Source organism: Terrapene carolina, unplaced genomic scaffold (genome assembly GCF_002925995.2).
Source record: "Terrapene carolina triunguis isolate 2854851 unplaced genomic scaffold, T_m_triunguis-2.0 Scaffold88, whole genome shotgun sequence".
NCBI lineage: Eukaryota > Metazoa > Chordata > Testudines > Emydidae > Terrapene > Terrapene triunguis.
Genome location: NW_020664439.1, coordinates 14,558,348 through 14,578,443, shown reverse-complemented (window position 1 = coordinate 14,578,443; position 20,096 = coordinate 14,558,348). Strand labels below are relative to the sequence as shown.

General features: G+C 38.6%; 1 protein-coding gene across 3 annotated transcripts in view; it reads left to right on the top strand.

Moving 5' to 3' along the window:
• DOCK10 (dedicator of cytokinesis 10) overlaps positions 1 to 16,679 on the top strand; it is a 194,104-nt gene extending 177,425 nt beyond the window's left edge. For 2 of the 3 annotated variants that reach the window (XM_029911090.1, XM_029911091.1), the window contains exons 41-46: positions 4,820 to 4,966; positions 6,408 to 6,618; positions 9,484 to 9,674; positions 10,884 to 10,984; positions 11,297 to 11,435; positions 13,436 to 14,054. In XM_029911090.1, the coding sequence (XP_029766950.1) occupies positions 4,820 to 4,966; positions 6,408 to 6,618; positions 9,484 to 9,674; positions 10,884 to 10,984; positions 11,297 to 11,435; positions 13,436 to 13,618 (972 nt within the window). In that variant the 3' untranslated portion in view covers positions 13,619 to 14,054. Of the gene's footprint in view, positions 1 to 4,819; positions 4,967 to 6,407; positions 6,619 to 9,483; positions 9,675 to 10,883; positions 10,985 to 11,296; positions 11,436 to 13,435; positions 14,055 to 16,402 lie in introns of those variants that run through there. The other variant, XM_024195224.2, reaches the window with a different exon arrangement.
• Positions 16,680 to 20,096: the final 3,417 nt, after the last annotated feature.

Genomic DNA, 20,096 nt, shown 5'->3' with positions numbered 1-20,096 from the left:
ATCCAAGCTATCTTACAATAAAAATGACCCACAATATGCTAGGCACTGTCAGGATCTTCCCTAGGAAACAAGTGAGACCGGCAACCTCACATACCACGGAAAGTGGTGATGTCAAAGGGGGGAGGGAAAATGTAATTCTTTCAAAAGCTTTTTAAGTTGCATATGTGTGTGGCGTCATGGTAACATGGTGATGGCCTCATTACAAACACATCAGATAGATGCTTTGCCCATCCAGCTGGCTCAACAAGTCATTACACTTGCAAGAATTATTTGCCAGCAACCTCTCCATAAACATTTGCCAGTGGGCTGTTGCAGTTCAGCAAGTCATTTCCCACTGCTGTCCCAAACATGCTGTGTGTCCATTTGTTGTACACTAACTTCATCTTAAACTACATTATGTCCATTCAATTTCATTCCTTTAAAAAAGGGGCAGAATTATGGTGTCTAGATTTCAGAATGTAATAAAAAATATATACCTCTTAAAGAAAGTGAGGACCAGATTGTCTCTGGCCCTAACATGTGTGAACAGGGTGCGAAGAACTTTATGGGGCCCATGAAAGGGGCAGGTACAAGCAGGAAGCCACAGGCAGTGCTCCCCCCCATGAACCCATAGAAGCGATGGGACCATGCTTCTGCACTAGAATGCACTGTTGAGTGGTCTGGGAGTGGTGAGTGGAGCAGTCTACATCATCCCAAAGGCACAGCCTCACTCAGAATCTCAGAAGGTAAAAATTGCAGGCTGGTATTTTGTGCTAAAATACTGGATTTGTCCAGCACTTCAGTATCTAATGATGACTATTATGATTGTTTATTTGTACTGCAGTAGTGCCTACAGGCGCCAGCCAGATTGGGAGCCCCATTGTGCTAGGCTCTGTACAAGCACATAGTACAGAAAAAGAGCCCCAAAGAGCTGATGATCAAAATAGACAAGACAGATGAAGAGTAGGAGGAGAAACAGAGGCAGAGCAATCTTGTCCAAGGTCACAAACAGATCTGTGGCAGAGCTGGAAGTATTTGAATGGGAAATGTACAGTTCTCCTTTGAAGCTTTGAAGTCTTCGTGTCTTGAAGATGTTCTTAGACCAGTTTAGAAAGGTGTTGAGCATCCTTGAGGTCTGTGGGAGTTGAGACCTTATAGGAGGTAGTCAGCATCTGGTAGGATCAGACATTTCCCTTTGCCGAGTTAATGGTCATACTGGGGCAAAGGGACCTGGCCAGAGTGCCTCTGTGCTCCATCAGTCCTGGCTGGTGCAATGGCCCATTGGGCCCATTTCAGGCAACATAAATTAGAGATGCAGCCTGCTCCCTCAGGTAGACCTGACCTGCCCCATAAGCTAGTGCAGAAAGGAAGTAATGTAGGGCCATGCTTCACCATAGCCCAACTCCTTTGAGGTGATATGCTGCCCTAGGAATGCACAGAGGAGGAGGTCCTTTTACTCCCTTGAGCTTAGGGGCTATGACAGTGACTCTTCTTTGCATGAGGAAAGAGAAGCTCCTTCAGCTCTCCCCACACTGGCTAGCCATTCAACATCAGTCACGGCCTGTCCCTGAATGAATGATAGTTTACTGGAAACCAATAACCAGTGTTTGAGAGTTCACTTCTACCATTACATGCAGTTGATCACACTGTCCTTATAAACCAATAGCAGGCAATATGACAACAACGTGTTTCCATGCATTGATAATGTGACCTCAGCTACTTAATATTTTAAAATCCCTAAACTGGAAGATATTTGACTCTTACAAATTTTTTAATCTGACTCTTAATGGTCTTTGCCAGATTTGTGGCATATGGCAGACAGGATTATTATATGGCTTCCAATTAATTCTTGCTTTTCATTTGAAGTTTTGTTAGAGACAACTCTTTTAAATAATATCTCTTGCATTAAAGAGTAGAAGAAATCTATCAGTTATCTTTTTTTGCTGAAAAGATTAACACAGGTATCATCTCAAAGTGCTCGATTGCATCAGCACAGCAATCTGACACTTACATGTAAACGCTGTGCTTTAGCTAGCAAAAATGTATAGTGCCAGTGACTAAGAGGATATGCTACCCCAGCTCAGAGCAGGATTAATTTCAAAAATACGTTTTTCTAAGTCAGTGGTTACATAAAGCAGATGATTTTAAGTCAGAACAATCCAAATTAGCTTTTTATTGGGGTTGGATAGAATTAATGGAGTTTTCATCTATTTTCACCCAAAACTAGTTTTCCATTGACTTCAGTAGGAGTGAGATCAGAAAGCAACTTATGATGCTGCAAACCTTTCCCGCATCAGAGTCCCATTAAAATCAATCACCTGAGTAAGAGTTTACAGGATGTAAGCTCTTCAGGCATGGTTTTGTTGTTCATTTGTCTGGAAACTGCCTTGCATGCCTATGATGTGATTTCGATAATAATAATAAGGTTAAATAGGTTACTAGTACTATTCTTCTTCTTCATTTGTTTCCAGCAACACCCACAATGTGCTGGGCACTTTCTAATCTTAAAAAAAAAAAAAAAAAAAACGCTTCTCTGGAACATTTTACAATGAAAAGGAGACAAAATGGGCAAAGAATGTGAGAAAATGTTGGGTTAATTTTTACTAAATTATATGTGAAAGAACAAGGGAAATTTCTTTCACAGTTTTCTGTGTAGAAGAGGCTGATTAAAATTATCATGAATCTAGTTGCTGTCCGTGCCCCTAAGAAATGTGCGTGGTATAAGTCAGCTTTTGTAAGCCATAGTGGCAGGTACCATATTTTCTTTTAACAACAAAGTTTTATTTCCTATTCCCAGATTCATAGATTTTAAGGCTGGTGGGGACCATTAGGATATTCTTAATCTGACTTCTTGTGTAGCACACAACTACCGGACGCATCAGAACTCAAACCAGTTTCCATAAGGGGATCACAAAATTTTCTTTTTATTCTATCTCAGAGGCATTCTATAATTAATGATGCTGCACAGCGATATCTACATTATAGTGTAGCATATGGAAATAGTGCCTCCCTTCATTAGAGGTACTGCGGGCCCACTTTGCTGGAGAAATTGGGAAGATAAGTCATGGCCAGATCCTTCTTTCTCTTCAGCTCTGCTGAAATAAAGATCATTTCCTTTATCTCTTTCACACGTTCTTGATGAACATTAGCATTTTTAGTTAATTTATTTTTACAAAGCTGTAACTGTCTCACATCATGTTGTAATTATTGACCCTGCAGAAATTAATAATTAATCTTTTTTTCTCTAATTTTTCTCCTGAGGCCAAGGTTGAAATATGATCAAGTTTAAAAATACTGCTTTTTGGCTGGAGCTTTCCAAGGTGCCACCAGTGGGAATTAGACTCCCCAACTCCCTATAACTTTCAGTGGGAGTTCAGTGCCTTACGCCCACAGGCATTTTTGAAAGTCCCAGACTGTATTTGTACTCTTCTGCCTGCCAATAGGTCTTACTGAAGGGACTTTTCCTCTGATGCTTACTAAGGAATATTACAACTTCAGGCATCTGTCCCACAATATGTTAGGGCTACAGGGTTTTATTTGTTTGTCTTTTTGCTGTCCTTTTTACCCTTATCATTCTGACTTGCTGCCCGCATTGTAGCTGCTGACCTTTACTGACAATCTCCTCTGACATCCAAGCTAAATGAGTTATTTTCCATTGATAAGCAAGGGGGCATTGTTTGCAATATTTGCATTGTTTGCATTGTTTGCAATATTTGCATCACCAAAAGTCCAGCAACAGAGTATGAAACCCATCCGTCTTATGCCCCCTGCTCCCCTGCAAGGGTGAGCACCACAGGTCAGGATTTAGCCCTATTTCTATTTTACATTTTACATTCAGATACTAAATAAAAAGCTGGTTTTCCCACTGACGTATAAGATCATTGTCAGTGGTAAAGTCCAGTTATTGTTAATGGGAGTGGTGCATATGACCTGTTACATTCAGCCAGGAAAGATTTTATGCTAAACTGTCCGTATACGCCAGTTATGTATGTTTTATTTGCATATGGTGTATTTTATATATTAATTTTCTGAGGTCAACATTTCTTACGGAAACTGGCAGGTTCTTGTTTTATTCTTCAACAGACCTTTTATTAATACACTGCCAGCTACGTCCAATGTTGTAAGTACATGGCTTTGCAAAGACTGTGCAGCAGTCTTTTTGTAAAAGTCAACAGTCTGTGCAATTTTATCTTTTCCGGTGTAAATAAGATGTTACATTGTCTTTGAAGATATCACAATGTATTATTGGTTTTTTCAAGATTACAGCAGAATACTCTATTTAAATGAACTCAGATACAGATCAGTTCATTTGTTGCTCCCACACAGCTGTTGTGCATGGAATCCTAATAAGATAGTTTTACACCCAATGCATTTTATGGTCTTATTGCTTGAAAGATTTGTTGTGTGAAGAGAGAACTGTATTTCATGTAAATCCATGAGCCATTACTAATTTAGTCATCTGTAATTTATATCTAGAATGTACCACTAGATGGCAGTCTCTCCACATAGCCAAATGAAAGCATGCATTATATGCAAATGAGTATCAAACAAATCCTCCGATATCCAAAGTTGTTTACATTGTATTTCACAATAGTTGTCTTGTCCAGCTGATTAACATTTAGATGCATGTTGTGTCTAATGTCGAAATTTGTGTAATGTTAGTTTCCTTCATCATTCACATGCTGTAGCACTCAGAAAAACCAATCAATGACTCCAATATCTAAACAATTGGATACATTAAACCTTATGTCACAGTAAACTTGTATGTGTTATTTTCTGTTTACTCTTAGTTTGCCAGATCTGTTACACTGATTGATCTTTTCTGTTTGTTTTTGAACAGGGCTTTTTTGAAGAAGAGGAAGGTAAAGAGTATATCTATAAAGAACCCAAGTTAACAGGGCTGTCTGAGATCTCGCAGAGACTGCTCAAACTTTATGCAGATAAGTTTGGAGCAGACAATGTGAAGATGATCCAAGATTCCAACAAGGTAGAGGAGAAATACTGCCTTTAGATGCATGTAAAGTGGGAGCAGTGCATTCAAATTTGACCCATAGAGTTCTTTCAAAAACACATGCTGCACTTTTCTTAAATGGTGAAAACCTGTTCCTTTCATTCAGAATACTATGGGCTGGATTGTGGAGTTCCCACAAGCCCTGAGTAAGAGGCAGCACTTAGTGACAGTGATGCAGGAGCAGAGTCACAGTCTGGTCCTGGTTCCCCCTTGATCCAGGGGTATATTAAGCAGTGCAAGCCTTTTACCTGGCGCTGTTTAGTCTACCTTCTATAATGGTTCTGCTGTACTTGGTGGTACATTAGGGGGAGAGTCTGAGCTCCACCCCCTTCCCATCCCAGCCTTCTCAGATCCTGGGGGGTGGGGTGGGTAGGAATAAAACCCAATGTGGGTGGCTCTCCCCCTCTAAGACTATACTTACACTGTGAGCTAGGGGTGTCACACACACACACACACTCGCTTGTGTACACATACTCGTGCTAGCTCTCATCAAGTTAACGCAAGTATAAATAGCGGTGTAGCTGCAGTAGCATGGCTGGCAGCAGCGGAGTACAATCCCACCTGAAAGTGGTGGCTTGAAAGCCTGAGCTTCAGCCCAAACCACCACATCCACACTGCTATTGTTAGCATTCCAGCTTGAGCCCCACTAACATAAGTCTGTCTACCCGGACTGGGTGGCTCACTCCCAGCTGCAATGTAGACATATCCCAACTATGACTCATGATGTAGGCAGTCCATCGAGGGGAGTAATGGGTCACATTATGCCCCCTGCCTCCCTGAATGGGTGTGTGCCATGGGTCAAGATTTAGCCCTATTTATATTCAACACCCATATACTAAATAAAAAGCTGGTTTTCCCACTGAAGTGTAAGATCACATCACCACACTTTACTCTACACCACACTGGAATTCTCTCTGTAAGGCTGTTCCTGGGAGCCAAAGATTTAACACTGTTGTGATACCATAAACGTTTCCAAGAAGGTGTTTCTAATGGATATGAGCAGAGTACGGAACTAGTATGCACTAGTTTTATAACAAAAATGAGCCATGCCTTCTAGTAGGGCCTAGGGCTGTACTGGCCTGGTGATGTAGCCACAGGACATATTGTAAGAGTACATACATCACAAATGCGTATTACCATTGCAAGGCAGAAATTGGCTATTTCCTTTCTAATTCATTCAACCCACATCCAATGTTGCCATTGAGCTGTACTCAAAACTCCCATTGACTTCAACTGAAAAACATGCCCCATAGGCAGTTATCTAAATATTAATGTATGTGCCCAACATTACTTTTGAAAATCATGAGCTGTGTCTACACAAATATCAATAAAACCACAGTGGGTAAAAACAGCAAGCCTGTAAACAACACTCAGTATCAGATAAATTGTTTCATCATGTGTAAAAATGTTAACACAGGTCAACCCCAAAGACTTGGATCCAAAATACGCCTATATCCAGGTCACATATGTCACGCCTTTCTTTGACGAGAAGGAGGCTGAAGACAGGAAGACTGACTTTGAAATGCATCACAACATCAACCATTTTGTATTTGAAACGCCTTTCACGCTGTCAGGAAAAAAACACGGAGGGGTAGAAGAGCAATGCAAGAGACGCACAATCCTGACAAGTATGTTGCTGCCTTTTTTTCTGTTAAGAGTTCTGACTAAAAGAAATTGAATATGATTTCAAAGGGCAATGCTGCTCAAAAATCAATGGGCATAACATGGTCCACAATCTGTTGTTTGCCAACAGTTTTGTTTTAAGTGAGCAATAACCATTTATTTCACTGTGTCCATATTTCTGTGCATAGTCTTTAATGTGCCCAAATTGCACACACGATACGATTTTGCAGACAGTTACATAACAGAAGAAAAATGATCTGTTTGTAGAATAATCAGCTGACATTATTCTTCCTTGTTACTCTCCTCTCACTCACCCCACTTTCTCAGTAGAGTTACTCCTGATTTAGCTTGCATAGTCTAGAGATAAAGCAGAGTGGAGCTTGTAAGATTTACCTGTTTGGAAAAATAAACCACTTCAGATATGAGTATTTGATAAAAATTAGAACATGATACCAGGTTTACAGAAGTAATACTATATAATATAGAATAAATATATAAAAAACAAACCCTACATATCTTATGTCTTGTCAGTGGGAGATATGCCCAGAAATCCCTGTGTTCTAAGACAGGAAGGCAAGAAGTATTGCAGGCACCAATTTCCAATGAATCAAATTAAACTGTGGTGCTGAACAGAAAATGTTTAGCTTTTATTCATGATTGAAATCTCATCTTAAAGAAAAGTGATAAACATCCATGAAATTACTGCTAAAACTTGACATATCTGAAATTTTGGATGAGTGTACAAGAAACTGTCTGAATATGCACTTGATGAGCTTTGTTCTCACGAGTAGAAATGAATACAGAGGCTGACATTTAAGGAAAGGCTTCAAAATGACAGAGAATTTTAGACCCCATCTGACTTCAGGATATATATTCTCCCCAAAGGGCCAAATGGGAAAAGCTGCCTGCAGCACAGACTTAATCACCTAAGGTTTTGTGCAGTCAAGGGAGAAAAATACCTGATATTTGGAGGCATCTCTTTTATGATACAGCTACAAGGGTGAGGGGATGAAGCACAGAAAATACTGGGTGTTCTTTAATGTCTGAGCAGTACTAAGTTCTTTGATGTTGACTTTGGGGTGGAGAGGGAATAGTATTGTTGAACTGAAAGTGCATGTATTACGGTGTTAGTGTATTAGCCTACTGGTGTGTAAACTTTTAATCAGCAGATAGGATTGTTTCATCAGCTCCCCAATTTCCTTAGCCCTGCTGCCTGGCCAGATCTGCTCCAAAGCACGCATTCAGCCTCCATCCCTTGCTTTTTATTGTACCAGGCTGGAACTTTGTCTCTCTCCACCTTCACTACCACTTGTCCATTGCTCTCTCCACATCCACCCTCCCATCCACTGTCTCATCCCATTGCCTCAATGTGTTAGATTTTGCATGGATAAAATGGATACATTTTAGAAGTTTTTACATTTATAGAAATTATACACATAAAAATGAAGCATTTATCGTTTACAAGAAGAGAACTGGATGTAACACTGAAAAGAGGAGCAGTTGTGGGGGTTGGGGCAGCAACTGATGTGCATTGGGGAAAGGGCACTGGACAATCAGGGCAAGTGTAACCCACTGGTCAGTGTGTATTACAGGTGCCCATTCTACAAAGGATATGAGTCTTTTGCAACCCCACCTACAGAGCCGTGGCTCTTTAGCTCCAGCAGTAGAAGCTCATGCTTTTAGCTCCGGAGGTCCCTCGTTCAACCTCCAGTGGGTGGGCCAAGATGGCAGCCATCACATACATTGGGGCTTGTCCAGGGTTCAAACTGATCTGTAACTGATGCTCACCATTGGGTTACATAGGGGCTGAGGAGGCTTCCTAAAGTATGCAGAAGAACCAGAAAGAAGCTTTAGGACAGGCAAGTTTTTCTGCCAAACTTCCCAAGGTCCAGGAGACAAACTCGCCGAGTCACTTTGCTGTCTGATCTATAAGGAAGTACATTGGATAGAGCTGGTTAGAAAATTATCTGAACTGTTCCTGGAAAAGGGGCTGGTTTTTAAGAATTTCCCATTTTGAAAAGGTTTGGGGAAAAAATAATTTTGAAATTGTCAAATCATCCTGTTGTGATATTTTGAAAATGAAAAAGTTCTTTTTCATGTTGAAATTTTTTGTTTCAAAATGTAAGTTAATTTATAGTTTATAAAAAAGATTAAAATGAATTTTGAAATTTATTTATTTTTAAATTTCAGTTAACCAAATATTTTTTTCAGATTTTCGATTCATGAAAACGTTTGAGATTTTTGACTTCTCATCCCAATTTGGAACAGGAAAAAAAATTGAAATTCAAAAATTCTCTCAGGATGATTTCCTTCCCACTTCTTGCTTTTGATGAGGCATGTCCTCTCTGTCTGCTTCCCTTTGTGAATATGACAACAGTCGTGTTGGATAATTACTGTTTCATGATTGATTTGTTACAGTTAGTGAATGTAGGAGATCTAGGCCTCAGCTAAGCAAAGTCTTTAAGCTCATGCCTGACTTTCATTATGAGAGTAGTCTTTTTGATTTTAGGGAACTGCTGAAGTGCCTAAAGTTAAACACAGGCTTATGAATCAGGGCCCTAACACAGAATAAGAAATATGTGAATTTTAAAATCTATGAGTTTTGAGAGTCATGTGTTGTCAGATTCTGACAAATATACGAGACAAATAATGCTAGATCAAAATGGAACCAGTAATGACTGCATCAAAATATCAGTTTAGATCTGCTGAGCCAATCCTGTACATGTATTAATTTTCCTGGCCCACAAAGGTGTTTATAAAATGGAAAAAATGAGTGCAGTCTAAACTATGAATCCACTAGCATTGCTTCCATAATTACCAGCTTGTGGGAGTGGAATTTCTTTGATTGTTTTACATTTGTTTTTGAGCAGCCAGTCATTTATTTCCGTACGTGAAGAAGCGTATTCAAGTCATAAGCCAAACAAGTACAGAACTGAACCCTATTGAAGTAGCTATTGATGAGATGTCCAAAAAGGTTTCAGAACTTAAACAGCTTTGCACAATGGAAGAAGTGGACATGATTAGACTGCAACTCAAACTTCAAGGAAGTGTCAGCGTCAAGGTATCAATGGCTCAGTTTTATGTTTACGTACCAACCACCTTTTTTATTTGGGTCTTTGCAACTTGTGGAGCATATTTAATCTATTTTACTCCAGAGTATTCGAGTCTTGTTCCAGTGCCCATTGAAATCAGTGGAAAGACTCCCATTGACTTTAATGGGTGTTGGATCGATGCCTGGCAGTGTTGTTATAATTAAGTCTGTTAGGGTATGTTGACTTTGCAATAAAAGATTCCTGGCTGCAGCTGGACCCGGGTCAGCTGATGTAGGCTTGGAGGGCTCAGGCTGCAGAGCGAAAAATTGCAGTGTAGACGTTCAGACTCAGGCTGGAGCCCTGGCTCTGAAACCCTGAGAGGGTGGAGGGTTTTTTTAGCCCGACAGCCTGATCCCCACAAGCCCGAGTCAATTCACCTGGGCCCTGAGACTTGGTGCCGTGGTATTTTTTTTGCAGTGTAGACATACCCTTAGTGTTCCTCTAATAAGTGTTAAGCTCTTTCTAACCTGAACAGCCTGGCCATATTAAACTAAAGCCTGGCACTCAAATGAGCATTCAGATACTTTTTTAAAGAGAACCTTGTACAGGTCAGTTTAATGATTTCTTATGTAGAAAAACTGGGATTAGAGAGAAGAGCATATTTGGCCCTTGTGATTCAGTGTGATTCGTTTTTTGACTACATTAGCTAAAATCCAGTGCACTGTTTGCATATGAAACCTTCTAAGACATTCATTTATCTGGCACATGGGCCCAAATCCTCAGTTGGTGTAAATCAGCCCAGCTCCTTTCATTTCAATAGAGCTATTCCAGTTTACACCTGCTGGGGATCTGACCTACAATCTAATTTTGGTATTTTTGTTAAATTGAAATACCTACCATATTTGTATTTGGAAAATGGCACCTCGGAAGATTAACAGTTTCTCTTAAGTCATTGATTCAGAACACATGGAAGATAAATACCGATGTGTTTAGCTTTGGTTGGGAAATGCTTTTGGCACTTGCCTGAATGCAGCTTTAGGCTAGGCAGAATGTCTTTAAGATGCAGAATACGGAACAAAAGCTCTATTCATATTCACCCTGTACTATCCATTTGAAGTCATTGTCATTTCACGCACTGTAAGCACAGAAATTGACCCTGAGCCTTAAACAATGAGAATTATAAATTACAGTCAAACTGTACTGTTCTGCCCCCTAACCAGGTGCTTTTCCCCCAACAGGTAAATGCAGGACCAATGGCATACGCCCGAGCTTTTCTTGAAGAAACAAATGCTAAGAAGTATCCTGATAACCAAGTCAAACTTCTGAAGGAAATCTTCAGGTAAACATTCTTGTTTTAAATGTAAATGTTAGACTTTATTTGGCCGGTACAAACAGATGAGAAACATTCAGTGATATGACATGAAATTAGGCAGAATGCTTTATATAGAACTAGATAAAGCGACATCTTGCAATTCGTTCTTGGCGTCTCTTGACGTCTGGGTAAATCACATTGGCCTGAGTGCTCCTAGGGCTTTATAACTGAGTGCCATAATTTACCCCAACTAGTTTATAACTTTAAGTTGGGGGCATAATATTTTTTCACTGGAGTTTTTTTGCATAGATGTTCTTTGGTGTATGTTTATGCTTGTAGGCAGTTTGCAGAAGCATGTGGGCTTGCTCTTGAAGTTAACAAACGCCTTATTAAAGAGGACCAGTTAGAATATCAAGAAGAAATGAAGTCTCATTATAAGGATATGCTCAGCGAGCTCTCTGCAGTCATGAATGAACAGGTCAGATATTCTATTTTAACTTTTGGTGGTGGGCATGGAGGTGGCTATTTGTTTCCTATGATGAATGAATACAATTAACTTCAGGGTTAATACAATTAACCACAAGTAAAATACTAATAATGCAGACTGCAACCAAGAACAATGCAACGATTATTGTACAAACTTATTTGTGCAGTTTGACCAATGCCACTCAATCCTGACCTGTATAATTCCTGCTATATTATGTGTAAAACTCTCTAACATCCACCAAAATAACTAAAACTGCTTTTTATTCACACCTTTTGTTATTTTGGTGCTGCGTCTGTGTGTGGACTCTTTTACTTTAAATTAAGAGTGTCTTGTTTTGATTTAGGGCAAGTAATAATTTATCTACAATAAGAGATTCCACACAGAAACTGGAAGCAAAATAACAAAAGGGTGAATTAAAACCGATTTAGTTACTTTGGTGTATGTTAGTATGTAAACAGCTCTAAATTGCGCCTGGAAAATTCTCACACATGAACAGGTAATTGTACATGAAAAGTGGCTAATTGCACATATAAGTACCATTTGTATGCAGTGTTACTCAGTTTACGTAATTATCAGTGTCATAATTACTGGTATCTAACAAGGATATTTAATGAACACCCCATAGACCCTGTGGCAGCTAATTTATATTATACATCTTCACAAGTAAGGTGAATGATAACTACAGCTTGTTGAATAATATAAGAAGTGACTCATATTTCCATTTACTTTACTTCCGTTAAAGTAAATGGAAATATGCTTATTTGCACCAGCTGGGAATCTGGTCCATTATTTGCTATGATTTGTTATTTCAGGATTCTGATTACCACTAGTTTATTTATGAAAATGTTTGTTGAACTCCAAACATTTCATAAGTTTTATCATATTCTTCAAAAAAGTCATCCAAAAGTGTTGTGTTAAATTTAGAAGTGTTGAATGTGTCGTTTTTTATTCATGGTTCATGAGTCTCCTGTTTAAATAGTTTTAATCATCCAGTCACTCACCAGAAACACTACCATGTGACTTAGGTGAACAAATTAGGCACCACAAATAATGAAAAATGAATAGGTAAAATGAACAAGTTACTAGCAGTCCACAAACTGAAATATGCATAAGATATTCAGTGAATACTTTTCAAATACAAATATGAACCTGAGTATCATTGAGCTGTAAGTTTTTTCAGTGAAGGCAAATATTGATAGACTGCTACTACGTAATTACTTGTACATAACAAGGCTTTTATTTTTCCAAGGGGGTTGGTAACACCAAAGCCTTTGAGAGCAAAAGCCCAGATAGTTGGTTATTTCCTCAAAACCAAGATGTTTTGAAAATCTCTGTTAAAAAACTAACTAAAAATGTGTGTCTTCCTACCACCATCTTGTTACAGTTTGCCTTTCCTACCTGGCATGTTTCAAAAAAAAAAGTCCTTTTGCAGCTTTCAGTATTTTTCTCCCTGCCAGTTGACCAGTGTCTTTGGAAGCCATTGTATCATATTCTCACCATTGTGAAAAGATTATTTATGGGCACAAAACACCAATTCTCTGGAAAGTTCTTCACAATCTAATTGCTATGTTCCATTAATAGATCTCTGAGAAATTTGTCTTTTGCTGTTGCAGAAACATAATTAAGGGCAAAAGAACACCAAATATTTTGCTTTCTGAAAATCCAGCAATAAAACAGGAATTTTTCTTCACGCTTTCCAAGCAATATGATTTTTTTGCACAGCTTGAGTCCTCTTCCCTACTTCTGAGCAGAGAGCACCACCACCATACATTTTACACACTGTAAATTGTAGCTGAAATATTTATTTCACATTGGGAAACCTCGAGACACTATCATAATGGTACCATGTTCTCTACAATAACATTATGGTCTGGTGTGTTGCTCATTGTTGTATTTGAGACTGTTTTGATAGCACACCCACTGACAGTGACTCTCTCATTACATATGCTCTTCTCTTTTTTTTTTTTTTTTTTTTTTTTTTTTTCTGGCAGCTCTATCATGGTCCATGCTTATACAGCTTCTCTTCTTCCCTGTCTAACATTTCCCTCAATACTGTAGACAAAAGTGGTATGTTTATTTTTCTTATGTCTATACTTTCCTTTGATGTCACATGCTTTCACTTGCTGATTTTCTGTTTTACCTACATTTTACGTCCATTTAAGTGTCATGTCTAACTATTCGTGTTCAATCCAGCGAGGGGTTTGGGGGGCGGAAAGACACGATACATGTGCAGTCTGAGTTCATGAACAACCTTGGCACTAATGATTCTTGCAGTTAGGATCATGGAGCTTAGCAGAAGGTGATATCCTCAGTCTTTGGTGGGGAAGTGCATTGTCCATGATATGGCATGGTAACCTGCTAATACCAAATGGTTGGAGAAGGATCACATTCTGCCTTCCTTGCCATAAGGCAAGTTTTGCAATGATGGCAGTGATGGCTGGAGGAGAGGGTCAGGAACATACATCTTAGGAACTGCACAGAAAAAAAAACAGGTTTAAGCGCAGCATTGTGTCTTCTGTTGCACAGGCAATGGGAGCTCATGCACAGACAGTAAGTTTGAGTCCTGGGGAAAGTGATGGCAGCTGTCTCTCCACAGCCCCTGACAGAAGAGTAAGCACTGTGTTTGTGTATGAAGGTGATTTGGAATTCCAGGATGGAGAGGGGAGCGGGTGGAAGGGGATCTCAGAATCCTTCGGTACTTACTTTCTCTAAAAGCCAGGCGTAATGAGGAATGATGTTTGCCAAATGCCCGAGAAGTACCATTGCAAAAGGAAAGGGGAAGGAGAAAACTTTTGAGTTGCCCAGGGGACCAAATATTACAATAAACACCTGTTTTTCCCTCTGTGTACTTGTTCTGCCTGTGTTGTTTAATCTTTATATACATATTTATTTTATTTCTAATTGTTAAAGATAATAGCCCTGTTCTGCCTTGAGACATATGTTCACAGCTCTTATTGGCTCCAGGGAGTATGTGAGATAGAATTGGGACCAGTGATTATACAGACATGTATGCAGAGATACTGTCAACTGGTTTTAGGCAAAACATTCAGATTTAAGAAACCTATTCTGTTTAAATACTCCATTGCATTTTTGTGACGCCAAACTCAACATCTTTGTGCTACTTCATGAGAACCAGGAATGTAAGGTAAAACTGACCTATTTTCATTATTGACGCTAAGTGAAATAGAAAAAGTAAACACAATCAACATAAATGATAAATAGCAAAATAGGCTTCTAGGGCCAAATTTTCAGGTGCAATAGGAAAGTCATGCAAAATGCACAATCACTAGTATGTACAAAATCTTTCTTTGCATGTATGAATTGTGGGTGCTGAAGTCTGGGTTTAGATGCACAGTAACCCACGTTGCAGACACAAACACCGATTTGCATGCACAGATGCAGGATTTCATTTGTGTAATGGGTGCAAACTCAGGGCCGGATTCTGCCACCCTTATTCCCATTAAGTAGTATCCTACTCCCTGACTAACTGAGGTCCCTGGGTCTACTTGCAGAATAAAGTATTAGTCAGTGTAAGAGTTTCAGAATCTGGCCCCCTTTTTGCAGTGCTTTCCTATTGTATGTGCAGGTTTTGTCCTTTACAGTCCTTTCAGATTTAATAATCTTGAGTGTAACAGAAGTAAGGGCTTTTCTTTTTTATTATTTATTTATTTATTTGTTTATTTATTGTTTTTTGTAAATGTGAATGTTATGTCAAGATTGTCTCTTTTAATTTTTCTAAGCCTAAGTAATCATCATATGCTGGAGAATGCATATTTCATGAGCTCCAGGACAAGAGAAAACTCTTTTCAGTCACTCTTGTCCCCAAGATCAGTATTCATTAGGAACTCTGATGGTAGCTGATCCCCAAGTAACAAATAAAGTCACAAGAAGGAGTTTAGGAGAAATTCTAACTTCTTTAGCACAATTACTGCCAATATCTTTATTTTAAATTCAGACTTGATAAAGAAGTGTTGGCAAAGACAAGAAACACTGGTGATTCCAAGTGGCTTGAGCACTGGCCTGGGACTCAGGAGACCTGGGTCCTATTCTCAGCTTGGCCACCAAGTGACCCTGGGGATAATGATATTGACTTCCTTTTCACTTCCTCATGTAGTCTTCCTTGAAAGAAGACAAGCTCTCAATCTATTATTATTATAAATAGCAAAAGTAAATGCTGCTGGGATTAAAGGGAACTTTTTCTAGCAGTTGTATATATCTTTATCACAGCAGACAGTAACATGTGGCGGGGGAAGCATTTTTTGCTGTTGAGTTCCTCTCTGACGCATCTAGGTCTAATTGTCTATGGGCCTTATCCTACATACCCTTACTAACGCAAGGGAGGCTTGCCTATGTGAATAAAATTGTGCAGGTTCTATCCCTATATTTGTACAGTACATTACTGGCCCTGATCCTGCTATCGGGCGGATCCTTGCAACTGCCTGCATCCCCATGCAAATCAGTGGGGTTCTGTATGGGCACAAGGATCTGCCTACAAGGGTCTGATTACAGAATGGGGGTGTGCATATGCAACATTACAAGTAGTCAAATAGAGGTAAGTCTAATGAGTTTATAAAGTGTAGGTGACTACTCAATCTGGGATTACTTGAGAGTATTGTTCAAAAAACATTGCTTAGGGAAGTATGCAATATGTTGATTGACAGAATGTAAGATATGCATGTTGAGGAGTCCAACCAAGGACCCAATTCTGCCGCCTTAATTCGGGAAACCCTCTTAATGAGAGTATGGCCTGAGTAATAACTGGAGGATTGGGTCTCCAAATGAAGTTAATTTTTTGAACTACAAGTTTCCTTTATCAAGCATCCAAAATAAATAATGCATTATTTAATAAACAAAAATATAAAATAAGTGAAAACAGTAAAAATTGTTGAAACAAAATACTCAATGGATTCATTTTGTTTTCATCTGTTGCTTTTAATTTTTTTTTTTTTAATAAAAAGATTATCCACAAGGAGGATTCAGCAAAGCCACAAGGAATGGAACGAACCTATTCACGAACCTTCAGTAGAACAAACACAGCCCCGCCAGGAGCAGTGATATCAAATCCGGACATTTGACTGAAACATCTTTGACTTTATGCATACCTCTGGAGGACATTTTTTTTTAAGTGTAAAGTGATCATGAACAATACAGTGAAAATGGATTGTGCGATATGGTTTTAATTTATTGGAAGTCTTCACAGTGATAATATTTTTTAAAACTGCTAGCTTGATTTTTTTTTTTTTTTTTCAACCCTTTTTTTTTATTTTTCCTTTTTTTTTTTTTTTTTTTTTGTTATTGAGAAGTCTTTTATTAAGCAAAGCTGAATATGAAATTTCCATTGAACATTTAGCTCCACAGCAAGCCCTAAGTTTGCTGTAAATGATAATATATCTAATACTAAGTCCTAGTATACATATATTTTAAAGGTCAAATGTGGGTGTTTTATAACATTTAAGTATGTCATAATTGTAAATAGAGGATGTGTAAAATATGTCATTTTTACAAAATTTAAAAGACTATCTTTTTAGTTAATAATTATAAGTGTACTAAAAATAAGAATAACTTTTCAGATACAGTTATATTAAAATATTTGTGTATGTGTACAAAAAATGTCTATAAAGATTTCTCTTTGAAGACAGTGCATTGGTTTATAGAATTTTAGAATCATAGAAATGTAGGAAGAAAAGGTCATCTAGTCCAGTCTCCTGCACTGAGGCAAGACTAAGTATCTACACCATCCCTGACAGGTGTTTGTCCAACCTGTTCTCAAAAGCCTCCAATGGTGGAGATTCTACAACCTACCTTGGTAATTTGCTCCAGTGCTTAATCACCTTACAGTTAGGAAGTTTTTCCTAATGTCTAACCTAAATCTCCATTACTGCAATTTAAGCCCATTACTACTTGTCCTATCCTCAGCGGATAAGAACAACAATTTATCACCCTCCTCTTTATAGCAACCTTTTACTTACTTGACGACTGTTATCATGTACTCCCTCAGCCTTCTCTTCTTCAGACTAAATAAACCCAATTTTTTCAATCTTTCCTCAAAGTTTTCTAGACCTTTAATCATTTTAGTTGATCTCTTCTGGACTTTCTCCAGTTTGTCCACGTCTTTCCTGGAATGTGGTGCCCAGAATTGGACATGGTACTCCAGTTGAGGTCTTACCAGTGCTGAATAGAGTGGAAGAAATACTTCTCATGTCTTGCTTATAACACTCCTGCTAATACATCTGAGAATTATGGTTGCTTTTTTTGCAACAGTACAGACGCTCCCCGACACGCAAGTGTTCCATTCCGGAATGCCTTGTGTAACTCAAATTTTGCATAAGTTGGAAACATATCTCCGACCATTACACAAAAAAACCCCTCCTATTTCTAGCTTACGGAACTTTTTCAGTAAGTGCGGATTTGCGTAAATCGGGTCTTGGGTAACCCGGGGAGCGTCTGTATTACATTATTGACTCATATTTAGTCTATGATCCACTATAACCCCCAGGCTCTTTTCTGCAGTACTCCTTCCTAGGAAGCCATTTCCCATTTTGTATGTGTGCAATTGATTATTTGTTCCTAATTGTACTTCGCAATTGTCCTGATTAAATTTCATCCTATTTAATTCAGACCATTTCTCCAGTTTGTCAAGGTAATTTTGAATTATAATTCTTTCCTCCACAGCACTTGCAACCCTTCCCAGCTTGGTATTGTCTGCAAACTTTGTTAGTGTACTCTCTGTGCCGTTATCCAAATCATTTGTGAAGATATTGAATAGAAGGGGACCCAGGACAAATCCCTGCGGGACCCCACTCAATATACCCTGTGAACTACAGAAAACTGCTCTGAGTATGGTTTTCCAACCAGATGTGCACCTATCTTATAATAGGTTCATCTATAGGCTATATTTCCCTAGTTTGCTTATGAGCAGGCCATGTGAGATAGTATCAAAAGCCTTACTAAAGTCAAGATATATCACATCTACCACTTCCCCCACATCCACAAGGCTTCTTACTTTGTCAAAGAAGGATATTAGGTTGGTATGATTTTATTTATTTTTGACCAATCCATGTTGACTTTTACTTATCACCTGATTATCATCTAGGTGCTTACAAATTGATTGTTTGACTATTTATGCCATTATCTTTCTGGGTATTTAGGTTAAGCTGAGTGATTTATAATTCCCTGGGTTATCCTTATTCCCCTTTTTACAGATACGTATAATATTTGCCCTTTTCCAGTCCTCTGGGATCTCTCCCATTCTCCATGAGTTCTCAAAGATAATTGCTAATGGCTCAGAGATGTCTTCAGCCAATTCCTTAAGTATTCTAGGATGTATTTCATCAGATCTTGCCGACTTGAAGACATCTAACTTGTCTAAGTCATTCTTAACATGTTCAGATCCTACCTTACTTACACTGATGTTCACGAGGTTAGTTGTCAGACCACTGCAAACCTTTTTGGTGAAAACTGAAACAAAAAAGGCATTTAACACTTTGGCCATTGCTAAATTTTCTGTTGTTGTCTTTCCTTCCTCATTGAATAATGAGCATACCCTGTCCTTGGTCTTCCTCTTGCTTCTAATGTATTTGTAAAACATTTTCTTGTTACCGTTTTATGTCCCTAGCTAGTTTAATCTTGTTTTGTGCCTTGACCTTTCTATTTCTGTCCGTATGTGCTTGTGTTGTGGTTTTTTTTAATATTCATCCTTTGTAATTTGACTTAGTTTCCACTTTGTTGTATGGCTCTTTTTTGAGTTTCATGTCCTTGAAGATCTTCTGATTAAGTCAGGGTGGTGTCGTCTTATACTTCCTATCATTCCAAAGCATTGGGACAGTTTGTTCTTATGTCCTTAATAATATTTCTTTTAAAAAGTGCCAACTCTCCTGAATTCTTTTTTTCCCTTAGACTTGCTTCCCACAGGATTCTATCAATTCTCTGAGTTTGCTAAAGTCTGCCTTCTTGAAGCACATTGTCTTTATTCTGCTGTTTTCCCTCCTACCATTCCATCATTTCTCTATCATTTCATGATCACTTTCGCCTAAGTTGCCTTCAAATTCTCAACCAGTTCCTCCCTATTTGTCTTGTCAAATCTAAAACAGCCTCTCCCCTACTCATTTTCTCCATCATCTATAATAAAAAGTTGTCTCCAAATGCATTCCAAGAACTTTGTATAATCTGTGCTCTGCTGTATTATTTTCCCAATAGATGTCTGGGTAGTTGAAGTCCCCCCTCACCACCAAGTCCTGTGCTTTGGGTGATTATTTTATTTGTTTAAAAAAAGCCTCATCCACCTCTTCTTCCTGGTTACGTGGACTATAGTAGACTCCTACTGTGACATCACCCTTGTTTTTTATCCCTTTTATCCTTACCCAGAGACTTTCAACAGGTCTGTCTCCCTCTTCTATCTCTACTTCAGTGCAACTGTATACATCTTTGATATACAAGGCAACACCTCCTCCCTTGTTTCCCTGCCTGTCCTTCCTGAACAAGAATATAACAATATACCAATATTCCAGTCATGTGAATTATCCTACCAAGTCTCTGCAACACTAGTTATGTCATTATTGTGATTATTCACTAGTATTTCTAGTTCTTCCTGTTTATTCTCCATACTGTTTGTATTAGCATGCAGATATCTGAAATGTTCATTAGGTTTCCCCT